At 42.5% G+C, this 18,868-nt stretch overlaps 1 protein-coding gene across 1 annotated transcript; it reads left to right on the top strand.

The window, feature by feature from the left end:
* The first annotated feature begins 4,769 nt into the window (after positions 1-4,769).
* Positions 4,770-18,011, top strand: PRKAR1A (protein kinase cAMP-dependent type I regulatory subunit alpha). The gene is made up of 12 exons (XM_015880006.1): positions 4,770-4,890; positions 5,599-5,662; positions 6,761-6,939; positions 10,707-10,880; positions 11,501-11,592; positions 11,930-11,991; positions 12,494-12,540; positions 13,189-13,347; positions 13,458-13,518; positions 13,804-13,925; positions 14,508-14,589; positions 15,565-18,011. The coding sequence occupies exons 3-12, from the start codon at positions 6,763-6,765 to the stop codon at positions 15,735-15,737; spliced, it is 1,149 nt and encodes a 382-aa protein (XP_015735492.1). The 5' UTR covers positions 4,770-4,890; positions 5,599-5,662; positions 6,761-6,762; the 3' UTR covers positions 15,738-18,011.
* The last annotated feature ends 857 nt before the right edge of the window (positions 18,012-18,868 follow it).

Raw genomic sequence — 18,868 nt, 5'->3', positions numbered from 1 at the left:
CTACAAATGAAACAGAAAAGCTGTTTTTGAATGCCCTGAGACCGTCCCTGTGGGTTCAGCGGAGTTTGATTTTGAAATAGTGATGTCAAAGCGAAAGCAGGGTTGGGGATTAGGAAGAAGTTAAACAGGGAGTTGGTGCTTTGTGCTTCTAAACCAGTTTCTGAGCAATTGCTGTAGTTGGATGTTTGGGTAATAGGGCAAACTACCATGAGCTGGTTTTAAAATGAAGCTTAGATAAAGCAGAGCCACAGAAGAATCTGAGACTTGGGCAATGCCATTAGTTTTGCAGCTTGACTGATGCAACCACGTTGGTCAATCTTCCTTTCAGCTAGCTGCCTTCAATGGCTATTTAATCAGCAGGGCTGGGAGAGAAACTGCTCTTATCCTCGGTGCAAAAATCTCTGCTGGCCTTTGGAGTGGGTGTTTTTGACCCTCAGCAGTGGTGGTGGCTGTGAGGAGCTGCTTCTCTGGCTTCTCTCATATCTCAAATGTGAAAAAATAGCTCATCTTTGGTTTTTAAAGCACAGCTTTAGAAGGAGGCTGCAGTTATCATTTGACACGAGGAGGGTTCGGTACCTTTGGTATTTTCAGGCTGTCCCCTGGCTTAGTGTTTTAATTCCAGCCAAGCTCTCCTCTACCAGCCAGACAAAAGCCAGCTACTGATGGTATGCCTGCTCTTTGTGTGCAATGTGCTGCACTAAAGAGATCTTGGCAGGGGCTAAACTTGCTGAGTATCTCAGTGGTATTCATGATAACCAGAAGTCCACAGATTGTTTAGAGCAGGAAAGAAGGAACAGGCAGAAGGGAACAGGGAATGGATGAGTTTCTGGAGGGGAAACATCTCATAGCAAGAAACCATCTTTTGCTTGGGAAAGGAGTGGGGAGAGGTGGCACATACACTTCTGCTTTGCACTAGGTAATCAGCCAGTGGTACCATGATCATTAAGGCAAAGGAGGAAGAAGAGATTGCAGTGCAGCCTTCAGAAGTGTTGTCAGCATGAGCTGTGTAGCAGAGAAGCAGCAGCCTGGGCTGCTCTGCGATCTGCAGGCAATGAATGCTGCCATCTGGTGCCCCATGTCCAGCTGCACACTTGTTCATGCTGGGCACATGTCAGCACGCAACAATGCGTGTCTGTTAAATGAAGAGAACAGCATTTGCTTAATGTTTGGATTATCTACCAATCTACCTGCACCTCCATTTAGCTTTTAGTATTTACTTAAGGAAAAGACACCAACTTCATAGAATCAAGCAGTCCTGCTAATAAGTCCTTGCATGTATGAATGTGGAAAGTATACCTTGCATTCTCCTGTTGCCTTGATGAGTTTAATGTCAGGACAGTTACGTGTTTTTTCTCGCCTTCACTGGTTCAAATCCTTTGCTTGATGTTGTGATATCACACTGGGCTGGGAAGGGGTCACCCACTACAAGTGTGGCTGCCAGGTGCATGTGAGATGTTTTGTTGCTACAGTGCATCACATTGCTTTAGATTGAAGGGCTACAGTTAAAAACACCAAGGAGGCTCTCTCACATCACTGGGGCACACAGCACATGCCAAGCGAGACTTTGCTGACATTTCAAAGCCCAGTTGTTTTTAAAGTGGGTTCTGTCCATCTGGGAAACTTTTATCTTGTGGGGAAGGAGCAGCGTGTAGGGCAGAGGGGGGAGGCACAAACTTACATCAGCAGTTGCTCGGCTCTGTAGCTGGTTTGTTAGATGTCAGTCCAGGCATTGTTCAGATGTCAGTCCAGACCAAGAATAGTGGATGTGACCGACAGCACAATGTGTTTGCTTTGCCACCTGCTTTCAGAGAAAAGCCCTTCAGTAAGAGGCTGTTTTGGTGTGTATTTAGATTGCAACAGAACAGTGTTGCAGACGATGCTCCTAGAGGGAGCTGCCCCAGACAGCTTATACATCAGAAGCAAAGGATCTGAGGCTTCGTCTTAACAGAACTATTTGCATTCTGCTGCAAAATAAACAGGGGGTTACTGTTTGACGTGCATTCCCGGAAAAGAAGTCAACTGCAGCCACACACTATTATATATCTTATTGCTCTTTGATTCAGTGTGCGTCAGAGAGACCGTCCGAGATGGGAATCACAATTGCCAGCTGCTTGGGCAGTTCATGAACTACTGAAGGTGCCCAGATGTTGTAGAAAGTTAACAATACAACTGAAAGGATTGCGTACAAACTGTTGCAGCTCTTTCCCATCTCCTTCCTGCTCCCTGGAGGACTGACCCTCGCAAGCTCTTTTTTTATTGCATCGTTTCAGTCTGGTTTTTTATCTCCCAGTTCTCATGAGGCAGCACAGCGCTCTGAGCTGGCTTTGTTTCCCACTTCATTTATCCCAATCCTCGCTCACAGCTGAGGGTCCCTGAAGTCCTTCAGTCACCCAGGCAAGGAGATTCCAGTAAATGCTGTCAGGATGTGCCTTAATGAGTTAATCTAGGAATTCCTGCCCCACTATTAAGGAGCAGTTTAATTCCTCTTCTAGATGCAACTCCACAGTTCAGGGAAGTGAAGCTCGAGTTGAACACGGTTGAGTGGTAGGTAGGACACAATTATGTTAGAATTTAATCGAGGTTTCACAGCTTTTTCAGTGTAATTGAGCTCATCCTTCAACAGGCTCTATGTGACACACCTCAGCTAATCAATCATGCCACCCCAGCTCTATTGCCTCCCTCGTGCTACTGAGCTGCTCAGCATTTACTCAGGAGGTAAGACGTTCCCAGCATTGCCTCTTGGGTGCTGGAAGCCTTCCAGCTGGAACCATGCTGAGTGTGCCATGGGCTGTGCTGTAGCAGGCACGTCTTGCAGATGGAAACAGATTCCCTGACTGGCCTATCTTTAAGATCTGGGCACTTCAGGGCATTTTTTTTTCCCCTTGGCTCTTGCTTACTGTGTTTTGAGACTTACCAGTCATTTTCTTCTTCAAAGTAACATATGGAAATGATTTGAGAACTGCTGCTCAGAGCAAACTTGTTTTGCAATGGGGACCATTTCACACAGCTGTCTGCCCGGTTGATGTGTGGCAGGACCAAAGAAGGGTTCCATGCACCATCTTCCAGGGTCCTGGAGGTTTTTATCCCACAGCACAGGATATGACAGGGCTAGAGCAGGAAGCTCAGGTGGTAGCTGTCCTATGGCATGGATTTTGATCACAGTAATTCCTTGTTCTGTTCTTTTATGACCTGAATTATTTCTCTTTCGTGTGGCAAAGTTACAGATGTTGATACCAGATTTACTTACTCATCCAGAAGCTCAGACTGCATGGCAAACACAGCACATTGGGACCAAGTGCTGCACTTTGGGCTGTGCTTCTTTGGATCCAGCTTGTATATTAAGGATGACACATTTACAACACTTATGTGATTTAACACATAGATCTGGGAGATGGGGTGCCACTGTGGCTTATCTTCTCTTCCTCAGCCTCACTGCCCCACTGTCAGACCGACAAATTTATTGGTCTTTTATGAGACCAAGAATATGTATCCTAATTAATGCAGAATGGAGGTAAACAACATGGTTAGGAATGATGATGTGCCGCTCTCACTCCGTCAGTGAAGGAACTGCAGTGACCTTGCAGAAGGCTGCTGGTTTTAATCATGATAATTGTGCAGCTGACACCCTTGTTATGAAGACGAAGCAGAAGTGGGTGACTGCATGAACCAAAGAGCAAAGGAGCGGTCACACAGCTCCAGGTTCTCCAAGGTACTGGGTAACCAGCTCCTCTAAATTCACAAGGCCTTCAATATCTTTGTATGTTTCAGGCCATGGATTCCCTCACATCCACAATGTCTGTCCTCCAACTCTTGCCTTAAGAGAGCATGGAAAGTGATAGTAACTACTGTTTGAAGCCACATGTAGGTTTGACATAACTACTGACTCCTGTGAATGCCAACCAAGGATGAATGTAGCCTAAGTTTCCCCCATGGTTTGCTGGCTCCATCACTCCCTTAGCAGTCTGGGCAGCTCTTCTCTGCTCTTCAGCAGCCACAGCCTCACACAATTGTCTCATGAGAAACTCTTAATGCATGAAAGTGTGAACTGAAAGCTGTGGGAACAAGCGCTGATGGTAATGCAAGTTATTTACTCCAGAATACTCATTATTTAATTAGACACTTAACACCAGGGTTTCACTGCAATCCAGACCAGACTCAACGGCAAAGCCTTTTGTTTGTCATTCCTTTCTTTTTAACACATGAATACATACAAATCTATGCTTATGAGGAGCATGATTTCACTTTGCAGGGTAGTTCTATGCTCTCACAGCGAAGGATTTACACAAAATTAATGAGAGAAACCTCATGTTAGCACTACAAGGCTCCTTTTAAAGCCTGTTTTGCTCCCTTTATTACACCGCTGCATTGCCATATGAACTCCTGCTCAGCAGAGGGTTGCATCAAGATGAAGCCATACAACAAACTTGTTTTCCTGATGCTGTAGAACAGGTTTTACATACACACACACACACAGAGCTTTGTTCCAGCTGGGACAAGGCACCAAGGCTTGTCCCAACAGCGCTCCATAAGCATTATCGGGCCCTCACCATTCACATTGGGATACATTCAGTGTTTAACAGCTTGCATGGGGTACCCAAACCCAACCCCAGGCCGCCCCATAGTGACACAGACCTCCCCCCCATTAGCAGCGCGTCTTAAAGGCGCAGCATCACTCAACCAACACCGCATCACCGAGCTTACTAAAGAGCGCTGCGGTCCCTTTAAGGTTACCTCGACGACGGCTCCGGGTGAGAGCGAGGCTCATTGACGTCACGCCGCTCTCTGATTGGTCCAACCCGTCCATTTCCGGTGGGAGCCGCCGCCGTTGCTGTCGCTGAGGCCGAGGCGGGGCAGTGGGCGCTGAGGGCCCGAGGAAGGCGGCCGCTCCAGGTGAGCGCTGGGTGCGGCCTGTGAGGAACAACAACCGGGAATGGCCGCTGTGTGGTGGGGCTGAACGGGAAGCTCGAGGCCTTTAGGGTGGGCCTGGCTGCGGGGGAGCAGCGCCGGGGCCGGTACCGGAGCCTGACTGGGCCCCAAGGCTTGTAGGCCCTAAGGTTGTAGGCCTTAAGGCTGTAGGCCCCAGGGCTGTAGGCCTTAATGCTGTAGGCCTTAAGGTTGTAGGCCTCGAGTTGAGAGGCTGCGTTGTGGCCTTGCGGGTTCAGGCAATAGAAACGAAAGCTGCGGGGTGGGGCCTGGGGATGGGGTGGCTATCGGGCTCTATGAGCACCTAAAGGCCGTCCCCTCCCCACTCCCATTGCGGTCCCTGTTTCCCTGGGGTTCATTATTAGCGCTGACCTTCACCACGCTGTTATCAAAGCAAAAGGAGCATTAGGAGAAGGGAAATGCTCCTTTAGTCGTTTCGAGTCTGTACTTAATGTCTATGCGGTGTGTAATGTGTCTGCCCGGGGTTGGCTGTAACATTTGCAGCTCTGTGTTAGCTCTGTGCCTCCTGTAATGCCTGGCAGGACGATTCCATTGGGTACAGTGTTATATCACCTGTTATCTGCTGCCTGTAAAGCACGATGTGGCAGCTCAGTGACATGACATTTCAATATTGCTTCATCTGAATCCTTTTCTTTCTCTCTTCTCTTTCTAAAGCTGATCCTGAGATCAACACTTCTCACTGAACAGTCCTAAGCTGTTGCCGCTGTCTCTGTGCCAGGTAACTTTCTTTATATGTCATCAAAAATACCTTGAGAAATCATTTCCTCTTTCTTTAACTGTCTTATGGGGAAAAAAAACCAAACAACTCAACATTGATTTTATAAACATATACATAAATGAATAAATAAATTAGCATAATTTTATAACGTGAAGTATAAAAAAGAATAGACTTAATGGTATTTTTTTCAAAGTCTTGTGGCTTGCTCTGTGATTTCAAAATCTCTTTAAAGCCTGACAGTGTGATGGGTCTGTTTAAGGGTCCCCTCCTGATAATCCACAGCTGAAGAAATATTTTTGGGGATGGAGGTGTATTCACGGAGGTAGTTATGAAGTGTGGAATGATTTAAACTAAGGAGCTTCTATAAGAGGAATGCTTCTAATTCCCCAGTTGTCATTGATGGGCATTTGTTGAGCTGGCTTTGATTTGACCTTAGCACATCTCACTTCTGGATACCTGTAGTGTTTGTGTCTCAGATTCCTGGTTTCCACCCACCAGTCTCCTGTTCATCACCACCTGACCCCTGGTTTTAACTGGGGTAATGTTAATCTTCACAGTAGCTGATAAGGTGCAATGTTTTGGGTCTGGGAGGAGAGCAGTACTGATAGCACACCAGTGTTACAGCCATTACTGAGCAGTGCTTACACTAAGCAAAGGCTGTTTCAGCTTCTTGCACTGCCAAGCCACTAAGGGGCTGGGATGGGACAGAACCAGAACAGCTGCCCCACCTGGTTGAAATGGTTCTGTACCATGTGTTGTCGTACTCAGCAATAAAACTGGGGGACTCGGCTGGGGGGGGACAGCTGCTGCTTGGGGACAGACTGGGCATCGTACAGCAGGCTGTGAGCAATTGCAGTGTGCATCATTTGTTTTATTTTTTCTTTTTTTTTTGTTTGCTCTGTTCCTCCCCTCCTCATAGTTTCTTCTTTCACACTTTAGCTTTGTTACTGATCTTAGATATGAAGATGACTTTATCCAGTGATGTCAGTCAGATGATAATGCAGCATGATTTTCCTTTAGGCGATATAACGTGTCTGACTATATTGGGCTGCACCATCTTTTCTGCTAGTTCTTTAACTTTCTCTTTCTCATTTTCAGCAATGGCAACTTCCAGCAGCAGCAGCAGTGAGGAGGAACGTAGTCTTCGGGAATGTGAACTTTATGTCCAAAAACACAACATCCAACAGCTTCTGAAGGATTGCATTGTGCAGCTGTGCACCGTGAGACCTGAGCGACCCATGGGATTCCTCAGAGAATACTTTGAAAGATTGGAGAAGGTAAAAATTCCTTTCTGGGAGAGAAGGAGAGTGGAACAGCCAAAATTTGCACTGTTTAACTTGATTTAATGGCTGAGCTTCCAGTTTGGCCCATGTTTGTATTGGCTGTTTGGAACTGGGCCTGATGCTTTTGGAGGATGAATGGTATTTTCTGTAGTTTTTGCTAGTGGCTTGTGGTATGAAAGCACCTCTTGCTTTGTTGTGACAGAAGTAAACTGACAAGGACACTTACCCACCTGGGATTCACGTGTGATCCTAGTCTAGTGTTTGCTCATAGAAACTGATAGATAGGACACGTGATCCTGTCTGTGGTCAGTTGGTAAATGTGCTGTGTGACCCTGGTAGCTGCTGGTGATACACATTTGGTTTCTTCTGTTGAGGCAAATTGATTGCAAAGATTCAGGTATAGAACAGCAGCAGGCCAGTGTGGTAGTTAGCCCGGCCTAGCTGAAATCAAATGAAAGCACTTATTTTCCTGATTTCTAAGAGAACAAGCCTGTTTCTTCATTCTGTTGGGAACTGAGTGTTACTGTTTTGCTTTTTGTTCCTCTCATTTGTCCTGAAGGTCTCTTCAGTGTTCTTGTTGAAAACCTTGTGATCTTTGGAATGAAAAGCGTTTTCATTTCAGTGCTCATATTTGAATCAATTTAACGCTGATTTGAACAGTTAATTGAATATAACTATAGCTTAAGCTGATAGAGAATAATCTGCTATGAAAACATGAGTTTTTAAGGGTGAATGCAGAAGAAAGATTAGCTGTAACCACTGCACTCAGCACAGGTCGTTAGTAATTACTGTAGCTGTGACCTTGTACAGCAGTCATTTGCAGGTGCTGCTTTAGCTTCCCATCTTACGTGGAAACTATATCTTTGTCTTTTTTCAGGCTCCTAATAATCCTTCATCCCCACCTTTTACTGTATCAGCTTTCCCACCTTGTATTCTTGGGTTTCTAGTAGTGATACATTGTAAGGTTTGGTGTATCAATGCTTGTGCTAATGTTGCTTTAAAAACTATCAAAGAAAACTGTTCTTTTGAAGTTAGGAGGTAGAACTTGGAATAAGCGAAGAGTAAGCAAAGCCACGAAGGGACATAAAACAGAAGCATGGCTATATGTGCCAACTCGTGTGGCTGTAGCTGCTGGTGGAACTGTAGCCTTCTTATATTATTGAATATAAACATTGCCATGTCTTTCTTCAAGGTAATTTCATAGTTCAGCCATATGGGTTGGTCTTAGTTTGAGCAGTGTGTTGAACCTTCAGAGCTATCAAGTAACAGAGCTGCGCTGCTGCTATTAACCAGCTCTAACCTGGTACTTAGCTCCAGTGCAGCAGAAATGTTTGAAACCATGTGTTTTCCAAGAGTAACATCTGTTTTATCCTTATGAAAGCAGAGCAACTTTCCCATCTACTTTTAAAATGTTACACTGAATGAAACTGAGGTTGAGGCGGAGTATTTTTTTTAAGCTTTGGTTGAGACTGACTTCTGAAGGAACATCATTTAAAAATGAAGTGTGGGTTCTATTTTCTCTCCTGACAAGTCATCTCTTCCACAGTGCACACAGAGCTGATTCACTGTCATGTTACTCACATACATTGGAGATGTTTAAACTTACCGTTGAATTATTGCTCAGAAACACTCAAATTACTGCCTCTGAAGTAGTTACAATAGGAATTCACGTGTCCTTTTCAGCTATGCAAGCTTTCACTTGAATTTTATCACTATACTCAGATAAAATAACATTTATACAATCAATTTGCGGTGCACTACGGCTTCTGTTGATTTTGCTGTGCAAACAGGGCTGATAACACAAGTGCACACTGACAGCTGATTGCTACCCGGTGCTGAGCTTGGCTGCGTTCTGTAGTTGAAGCTGTGAAAACCTAATGTAGAGATTGGTATTGCAGCCTGCCAGGTGGGTCTTCTGCACGTGTATTGGGCTTTGTGCAAAACAGAAGTTAGAAAGCTGGGGATAATGGTCTAAGTACTATGCCTATTTCTCATCATCTGGCCTGCCTCCGTAAATGTGTACTTAAATATCTTTCAAGTGACTTGTTTTGGGGAGAAAAAGGGTGGTGGAAAGCTGATATAAATTAAATACAAGTTAACCAGAAGAAATCGACTATTTCTGGTGTCATGTGGATGCCCAATCCCTACAGGCATTCAAGGCCAGGCTGGATGCCTCATAAGAATCCGTGTTGTGGTTATAGGTGCTTTTCTTCAATATTTGCTTTAATTTTAAGAGCTTCTAAACTTGAACAAATACGTTTCCTCACTCTGGTTGGATTCTAAGGTACCTGAAAGGGGCAGCTATGATTTTTGGTCAAGGCCTATCTGGTGATGTAATATACACATATAACAGGCTTGTTTTTAATGTAACAGTGTTAAGTCTCAGTGCAGGCAGAAGTCACCAGTTCTGTTTTCTCTCCCAGTGCAGCTGCTGGTGGATTTATCCCAGAGCAACACTGTGATGTGCAGCTCCCTCCCTCAGTGCTGTTGAAGTGCTTCCGTCTGTGGCATTTGCAGGGTCTGTGTATCCTGTGTGATACTAGAAAAGTCACAGCAGCTGATGTTTGCTTTCTAAATAAGTGCCAAGGCTTTAAATATTCCTTGCCCCAGCAGTTGGAAATGTGGCACTATTTTGTTAATGAACACAAAGCAGGAAGCGCAGGGTGATTTGACGGATCAGTGCTCTTTGGTTATCTGAGAAGTATCAAATGTAAACTCACTGTAATGGTTAGCTGAGGTCCCTTTCCTCAAAGCGGTGGAGTTACACGTAACCTCTGTGTACCTCCGGAGTGGATTGTGGCAGCCAAGCCACAGGAGGGACAGCTTTATCAAGGACACTGGGACAAGCCCAGCTTTTACGTGCCTGGAGCCCTCAGAGGAGACAGATGACTCCTTGTTCTGTTAAAACATGTCCCCAAACCCTCTTTCCTTATGGCAGGGAGAAAAGCATTTGAGTCATAATAGCTCAAATGACTCAACTGTGAGGTTGGCTTTTTTTAAAATACAGATCTTAGTTAAGTAAGGTGAATTTTCTGTTATGTGAAAGGATCAAATCTCTGTGCTTTGATATAGTTAGGATTCACTTTATTCTAACTGTGCTGGCTTTTCCCAGTATTAATCCAACACAGCCCAGGAAGCAGCTGTGGGAAATAAGGAACATGTCTAGCATTGTACACAGCTGACAGATCTGTGGCTTGAGAGAAGGTACTGTTTGGCCCTTAGCATCTTTTCTGTAAGCAGTGTTCATGTCTCTTCTAAAATAACCCATGGTTACCAAGCATCGAGTTGGTCCGTGGCTTCACCTTGTTTCTAAAGCTTCTCATGTAACAGGGATTTCAAAGGAGTTGTTTTTCTGTCCTTCAAAGGAATAAAAGGCTTAACACCCTGCAGCTCAGGGGAGGAACTGCTGTATGCACTCTTGGGAAAATGGCTTTCTCCTTTGCAGGTTTTTTTTTTTTCATTGCTTATTGAATATGCTAGTGGAAAGTAGAGTCAAATTGTGCTTCTCAAATTAATTAACTGTTAGTGTAATTTGTTAAAATCAACACCATTGTGGCGTGAATATTAGGAAAGGCGTATTTTCTGTCTACTTCAGTAAGGCAGTTGATCATGCGAGCTGTAATCTCCTGCTTGCCTTAATGTGAGAGTAATAGGACACAGGAAGCTCCCCTTGTGCTGGCAGGCTAAATTGGAATATGATATGTAACTGCTTTTTCCTTTCCTGGATTATGTGACACAAATATCTCTTCTTTCCTGTTTAGGAGGAAACAAAACAGTTGTTAAATCAACAGAAGTCTGGTTCACGTTCAGACTCACGGGAGGATGAAATCTCTCCTCCTCCTCCTATGAACCCTGTGGTCAAGGGTCGAAGAAGACGTGGGGCCATCAGTGCAGAAGTCTATACAGAGGAGGATGCTGCATCTTATGTTAGAAAGGTGCTCTAAGTTTTGTCCTTTAATGTTGCCAAGAGTTGTACATAGAATCAGAGTTTACTTGAGGCTATTTAATATCCAGTATATTAAGTAACACTAAGCCTGTAACCTGTTAGGTAGTGTGATAACAGTGAAATTCAGACCTGCATGTATAGCTCTTTGGGTTGCCATGCAGACAAACCATTTTTACAGTTTTGATCTTTTCCTGTTGATGTAGTGTGTATATAAACACATATTTATATATGTGTTTTTAATTCATGCACACAGAGTACTTCTAACGGATGCAGCAGTATTAAGTTTAACCCAGAGGTGGAGCAGATTTGCTGCTATTCATTGAGAAATTAGTTGAACATATACTTGCAATTGTGAAAAGACACTACGGACTTAACATGGAATTGTGGTTTTTACAGTTGCATAAATTCAATGTTTTATTTACCTTCTGAATAAACTGGCTGTAGAAGTTGACTGTATTTGTGTCTTAGAACTACAGTGCTTAAAAGAACCCGAAAATACTTGAGTTTTGTAGCAGTGTGAGTCATTTGTTAGTCCTGGATAGTTCAGAAGATTCTCTTTAGAAATTGAGTCAGTTACTTTTTCTGATTTTTTTTTTTTTTTAATCCTAGGTTATTCCAAAAGATTATAAAACTATGGCTGCATTGGCAAAAGCTATTGAGAAGAATGTGCTGTTTGCCCATCTTGATGATAATGAGAGAAGGTAGGAATAAATCTTTGTCGAAGTCTTAAAAGTATAGTATAATGCTAAGTTAAAAGTTACAAGTTGCATTTAACTTTCCATTTGTATAGTAAAATACAAAGTTGCACAGCCTGTTTACAAACAGTCAGTGTAAATGTAAAGAGATTACAGGAAAAGTTGGTTGGTTGAGGTTGGAGGTGTGCGAATGCATGCACAGTATCACGGAATAGCTGGGATTGGAAGGGACCTTTAAAGATCATCTGGTTCTAACCCTTCAGCTGTGGGCAGGGACACCTTTCACTAGATGAGGTGGCTGTGTGTGTGTTGCAGTTGTCTAATTTTGGTATCCTTTTTTCAGTGACATCTTTGATGCAATGTTTCCCGTCACTTACATTGCAGGCGAGACTGTCATACAGCAAGGCAAGTGACATTACTGACATTGATAAATGTGTGGGATGGTGAGCAGGCCCTGACCTAATGCTCTTGTTACTGTGCTTCTTTGGAAGTTAAAACCCTGCCTGGGTGTGACAAACCTTTCTTGTCACATTAACTGAAGCACAGCTCATGCTCTGAAGTAAGGAGAGAAGCAATTGTGGGAATAATAGTGTTTCCTCACATGTTATTTGTTGGAAAGATTGTGATTTAATGACTCTGCAAAATACTTCAGGACAACTTTTGGATCCAGTATGCCTTTCCATCGTTCTTGGAAGTGTGGCTGATGTACTGAATGCCAGTAGATGTCATCTTTCAAATGACTAAAAAGTGTGGAATAAAATGATATTCCCCCTCCCAGCTGTGCAGAATGTCTCTGTCAACCTCATTATATTCTGCACATCAAAGCTGGCAGAGATGTTGGTTTTGTACAAGTTTGTTTGCCTCACTGTACCTTTTGTGTATATTAATTTTTTTTTCCTGTTTTTAGGGGATGAAGGTGATAATTTCTACGTTGTTGATCAAGGAGAAATGGATGTAAGCATTATTGGTAGCTTATTAATGATGCATTCAGTCCCTAGCAGAAGAGTAGCATGGTGTTCTCAGGCCTCACTTACACATCCTTTATTAGCTTTTCTCTTAAGAAGTTGGAACTTGTAGAAGCTAATTTTGCTTTGGAGCTATTTTGCTCTTTGATACTTCAGTTTGACTGCACAGGCTGTGAATTGTGTTTAACTTTAAAATGAATTATTCAGATGTTAATTAAGTACTAATACTTGACAAGTTTGGAGTCTGGGTAAAGTGTTTAAGAATGACAGACCTTTTTATTTTCTAATCCAAATAATCCATAGCTTTCTATGGAATTTTTTTGACAGCTTCTTGGAAGTCCATTCAAGTCCTTTGTGTTTCATAGAGGCTTATTAAGGTTTTTTTCCTATCCAAGGGTCTGTGGGGTCTGCATTTCTAGTCTCTGTGCACATGATGTGATCAGCAGACCCACTGTCAATGGAAATAAAACTTGTGATGGAGTTTGGGCTTGGGTGTGAAGCGTAAATGAAATCCTGAAATGATCACTTTGACTATGTAGATGAAAGAATTTCCCTATGTTATAAAGGAAATGCGGGGTAGTGGGAGCGTCGCATATCTTTGACCAGCCTTACAAACACCGTGGGCTTTGGCTTTCAGGTTTATGTGAACAATGAGTGGGCAACCAGTGTTGGTGAAGGTGGAAGCTTTGGAGAGCTTGCCCTTATATATGGAACTCCCCGTGCAGCAACTGTCAAAGCGAAGACAAACGTGAAGTTGTGGGGCATTGACAGAGATAGCTACAGAAGGATTTTGATGGCAAGTATTTGTCTAACTGGTGTGTGGTTTCAGTGACGCAAGTAGCTGTCTGCTAACCTGCAGTTATTTGTTGTTGTTTCATTGTGTGCTTTTTATTTCTTTTTCCATAGGGAAGTACTTTGAGAAAGAGAAAGATGTATGAGGAATTCCTCAGTAAGGTGTCTATATTGGGTAAGTACAAAGATGTTGTTCCAAAGGGGAATAAATTGCTGTATTGCAATTAAGCTGTTACTCAGCACTATTATGATTACACGTCAGGCTATTGTGGTAATGTGTTAAATGGACTGCAACGTCTGTGTTGCTTTTCTGCATCATTCAGAAATAATTGTAATTAAAGTCTTGATATGCAGTGCCCAACTGCAGCTGTAAATATGTTGTTCTGCCTATAAGGATAGAGGAAAGAGTGTGGTTTGTACCTCAAAAAGACAACCTATTAATGAACTCTTAACTTCATAGAATCTCTGGACAAGTGGGAGCGCCTTACTGTAGCTGATGCATTAGAACCGGTACAGTTTGAGGACGGGCAAAAGATTGTGGTCCAGGGAGAGCCAGGGGATGAGTTCTTCATTATCTTGGAGGTAAGTAGGACTAAAATCAAAGCCTCATAAGTTTGTCTATGTTTTCAGTGTTGTTTATTCTGCCCTTAAATAGATGCTGAGAGAAAAATGAAATGTTGGAATGTACTTTTAGAGAATTCCTCATGAGATGTTATCTTGCTGGACACGCAGCAGCTTATATTTAGTTTTGCTATTTTTATAAATGGTAATTCCAGGAAAAAATAATGTTTCTGACTTAAACCAGTTCATTCTGTTCAGGAGAGTAAAAACACACATTACTAAATAGTAATATATAGATACACATAGTAATATCCTGCTATAGTGGTATTGTTATCTCTTTTTGCAAACTGTACTGTAATATTGGTGTAAGAAAAATGGGAAGAGATCGATGCTGTATGGAAAGTATACAGCCAGGATGTTTTAAACTTAAAGAAGAAGGAAGGTGAGTTGTTCTTATAGAGCAGTCTGGTGAACTATGCATGAACTGTGAAGCAGTTTTTAAAGACTGACATAAGTTATTTCTGCAAAGCAACTGATTCTGGAATTTGGTAATTTAAGTGATAGCAGAAATTCTAATTGTTTAATTGCTGTGGTTAATTAAAGGGCACAGCTGCAGTGTTACAGCGTCGATCAGAAAATGAAGAATTTGTTGAAGTGGGTAGACTGGCACCTTCTGATTATTTTGGTAAGTTCTGTAGTGACAACAGTGGTGTCATATACTACTGTCAGCGTCTAACCTGTGGTGATGAAGTTGCTTTGGCTTGAAAAAGCCTATGTGTGCTAGCAGGAAAAAGAAATCTAAGTTCCTAGTGCACACTGATTTATTTGGTCACAGGTAAGGATTGGACATGTTTGCTCACAGGGCATTCTTGGATTATAATATAACAGCGTATAACAGGATATTCCTGACTGCCTCATTTTAGGTTCAGAAGAACAATGCCTTGAAGCTCTCAAACAAAGCTTCTTCAAAAGAGAATTAATCTTTTTCCACCCCCTCAAAGCTTTTGAGAACCAACTGTTTAATATTTAAACACTTCCTTCTTTCAGAAAACAGAAAGTCTCATCTTTTTTTCCCTTCAGGTTTAAGATAATGTCCTTTCATTACTTTTTTTTTTTGAGCTGTCCTCTTGCAGAAGTTGTCTAGTTATCTGTTCAGTGTTTCAGCTTTGTGGATGATGTAATCAACAAATACTCTGTTTCAAGGCCTGAAGGGGGCTGTGCTCAGGAGCGCCCTGGTAGTGTTCAGTCTGGCCAGAGGTTTGCTTAGCTCAGTAACTGGTGCTAGGCTGTTTGTTCTACCTATGTCAAACATTGGTCTCTTCCAGTCTTACCCTTGATATGTATATCCTTGGATTTCATACTACTACACTGCATGTTATCATTGTTGTGTTCAGGTGCTGCAGAGCTGTCCCTTAGGCTTTATGTCTCCCTTTAGAACCTACTCTCTTAAAAGAAAGATTTAGCATATAGGGGTATTTTCCTTTTCTATGCTGGCTTCACAATTGCTTGTAATGTAGCTGTATAAACACTCACTCTGATCAATATTAAGACCTGAATTACCTTTGGTTCAATTCCTGCAGCAGTTTGGAATACAGCAGGGGAATGTATGACTCTTTGCACCTTGATTTGTAATGCTGTTCCCATTCTCCTGTTGCTCTAGGTGAAATAGCTCTGTTGATGAACCGTCCCCGTGCTGCCACAGTTGTTGCTCGTGGCCTGTTGAAATGTGTAAAGCTTGATCGACCCCGATTTGAACGTGTCCTGGGTCCGTGCTCAGATATTCTCAAGCGAAACATCCAGCAGTACAACAGTTTTGTATCGCTGTCTGTCTGAAGCCTTCCTCCTTCTCAGCAACATGCTTCACGAACGCAGACTGCTTTATTACCCTTGTGCAGAGCCATATGGCCACTGGCATTTGCAGCTTCCTGTCTGTTTAAAAAACAAAACAAAAAAAGCTTTTCATAGTACTATTTTTAATTTAGAGCATATTAGTTCCGTGCTCTCTGTCCCATTAAATACATAGAAAAAGTTCTATGGAGATGTTGGATGTTACAGCTTCTCTCTGTGCAGCTGTGTCCAACTTGGGCAAATACAGCAAACGCAGCCTTGCTTTACTGAAGGAGAGATCTCCAGGCACTGTGCCAATTGCCATAGAGTAAGGAGGTGTAACAGGGTGTAGGGGGAATTTCAAGGTATTTCTCAAATCATTGGACAGATTTTAAGGCTGTAGTCCTAACCTGCTGTATTTCTTTCCAAATGAGGATTGCCCATTGTAACTGAGCTTCTTGGGGCTTGGGGTTTTCTTTATTGTTTTCTGGGTACTGTAATCCTGGGTTCAATTGTGAGGCATTGGCTGCAAAGAAAGCCACAGTTGGAATTTAACAGTATAATTGTTCCTGTGTTTGCTGGTTTAAGGTTGCTTATGTTCTTGTCAAGTGTAAATCAAAGCTTTCAAGGTTAATAGTTCTGGTGAACTACTGCAGTTGTTACTTAATTTGCTGATTTGCCGCAACTGATTCTTTCCTTGTTCTTTAGTCAGTGATAGATTTGCCCTGAACTTCCTGTTCAAAGTGGCAAGAACCAAATGTTACATTCAATGCCTAACCTATGGGCTCAAGTACATGGACATAGGGATGGTGCAGCCGCCCAGCTGTTAGTCATGCACAGGTACTCCACTGGTGCAGAAATTGGAAGCAAACCTTTTATTTCCTTTGCTTGCTTTGTATTCCTCAGTTGACTTATTCTTTTTTAATGGCCATCAGTTTGTGTCCTTTTGTTAACAGGGCAATTTAACTGAGTATTGATGGCAGCATTAGTTGCAGGGTGCTGGCCTATACAGATGCCATTATGCTTAGTGGAGACAGCGAGGCAAAAAAACATGCCTTGCTTTAACTTTTTAACTTTCCTGCAACACTCACTTGTTTTAAGTATGCTTGTTTTTAAATCAATTCATAATTACAAAGAAGGATAATTAGGAGTCTAGTTGAAATACAGAAGGCTTATGCTCTTTCCATACTTACCCAATTGACACAAAGCATTTCATACTCCCTTTTTTTCCCTCCCGAGTTCAATATGTTGCGGAGTCTTAAACGTATTTCAGTATTTTCCAGCTTTGTGTTGCATCGTTCTGTGTGCACCAATACTTCCCAGAGGTTTGTACTGAATTCCACGGTTCAATAATGGTAGGCAGTTTTTAAGGTTTCCTTTAAACTGTAATTTATATCCAGTAGTGTAGGTTTGTATTTGGGAGTGACAGCAAGCGGTTTTGCGTTTATGGGGCAACTGCTTCTCAAGATGGAGCCCTCGTTTAATTTCCTTTCTGAGATGATACGGATTCAAATCCAACAGGCTTTTTCTCCCAGGCGTGTTGAGAAGAGCCTGTTAATTGATGCAAAGTAATTCTGAGGGTATCGGGCTTTTACAACCTGAAATCCCAGTGGTGGGGATTTAAATGCCTGTGGTTTGAGTTCTGTCTTCACCAGAAATTGAGAAGACTGCTACTGCCGGAGTCCTTAAGGAGTAAGCAAATGCTACTTTTATTTTTTAATTATTATTATTATTATTTTTTGTAAAGCTGTTTTCTTCAGTTCTGACTATCCAGGTTTTTCCTCCATTACGTGTTCATGTTACTTTAAAGCACCAAAAACTGTGTAAACTAGTCTAGAGCTCCACACAAAAGTGCACATTTTTTTATATAAGGCTTTCTAATCAAGTTTCACTACTGCATCTTTTTAGCTTGCTGTTTACTCCCTTTTGTAGTTTTACCTACAAGATTTTAAGATAAACCAGCTAAGTCTGAGTTAAATATTAATCACAGTTATAGCTTTACCTTTGTGTGCAATTGAAATATGTTTGAAACCACGATTGGCATAGTTTTGCCTTAGCTAACATTTGGGGCTTTAGAAGTAATTTTTGCTAGTCCACCTATAGCGAATTTATAAAGTCTATTGCCCTAGAAAGCTATAGTCAACCAGAGGACCATTTTTGTATTGTTACCTGACTATCTAAGTCTGATTTACTGTATGTGCTAATATATTATATTCCTTTTGTTATAGATTGTCCTAATGGCAGGTAAAGCAATAAAATGATTTAAATTCTTAAATGCAATCAGTCTCTTTTTTTTCCCCCCCCACCCCTATGTCTTGTTTTCCTTCTCCTTCAGAGGATGAATTGCCTATAAGCTGATGGTAACAAGAAGCTTAATGGCTGTGAACTGTGGAGGTTTGAGTGTCAATCCTCCCTCACAGCACAGCTTGAGCCTTCCCCTCTGGGACTGTATAATGTGCACAAAAAGTCACCAGTAGAGGGAGATGCGACTTTGGGAATAGAACATGCCATACTGAAGCAATGCTGAGAGTGAGTTAAATCCTTTCGTTTTAATCTATGGTCTGCTCACAGGAGTACATGGGGAAAAAAAGGTCTGTAAGCCTGCTGCTGCTGTTGAGAATTCTGTTTGATTGAGGCTATCTAAACTGTGCTTAGGTGAAAGCTGGAAGTGGAAGGACGTGGCTGAATCAGGACAGACTGAGGGAGCCTGCTGGGCTGGGTTGTTTGTTCGCTCTTTAGTTTTGTGCATTAGATCTTGTCTTCTCCTGACCTTTGTGGCTTCAGAATATTGGGCTCTCTGTGTTAAGCAGAAAAATTCCCAACTTCCTCAAACACAAATAGAACAACACCTGTGGGGACATATAAAATTACACCTACAATCAGTAGCTTTACAGAGTGAAGATGGGCAGCTGGTTGTTCTGGGGTTGGATTGAGCTTCATTACAGTTCCCTGTGCAAAACAGCAGCAGTGGCCAAACCAGCTCTGTTACTTCCCTGCACAGTCCAGGCACTTCTTGGTGCCAGCATCACTCAGTGCTTGTTAGGTTGGGCAGAATTCCAACCTGAAAAGAAAATGTGGTAGGTGACACAACTTGCTGTGAACCTGAGCAGCCTGCAGCACTGCTGATGGCTTTTGTT

The sequence above is a fragment of the Coturnix japonica genome, chromosome 18 (assembly GCF_001577835.2).
Source record: "Coturnix japonica isolate 7356 chromosome 18, Coturnix japonica 2.1, whole genome shotgun sequence".
NCBI classification, from domain to species: Eukaryota; Metazoa; Chordata; class Aves; order Galliformes; family Phasianidae; genus Coturnix; species Coturnix japonica.
This window is presented reverse-complemented; position numbering and strand designations above follow the sequence as displayed.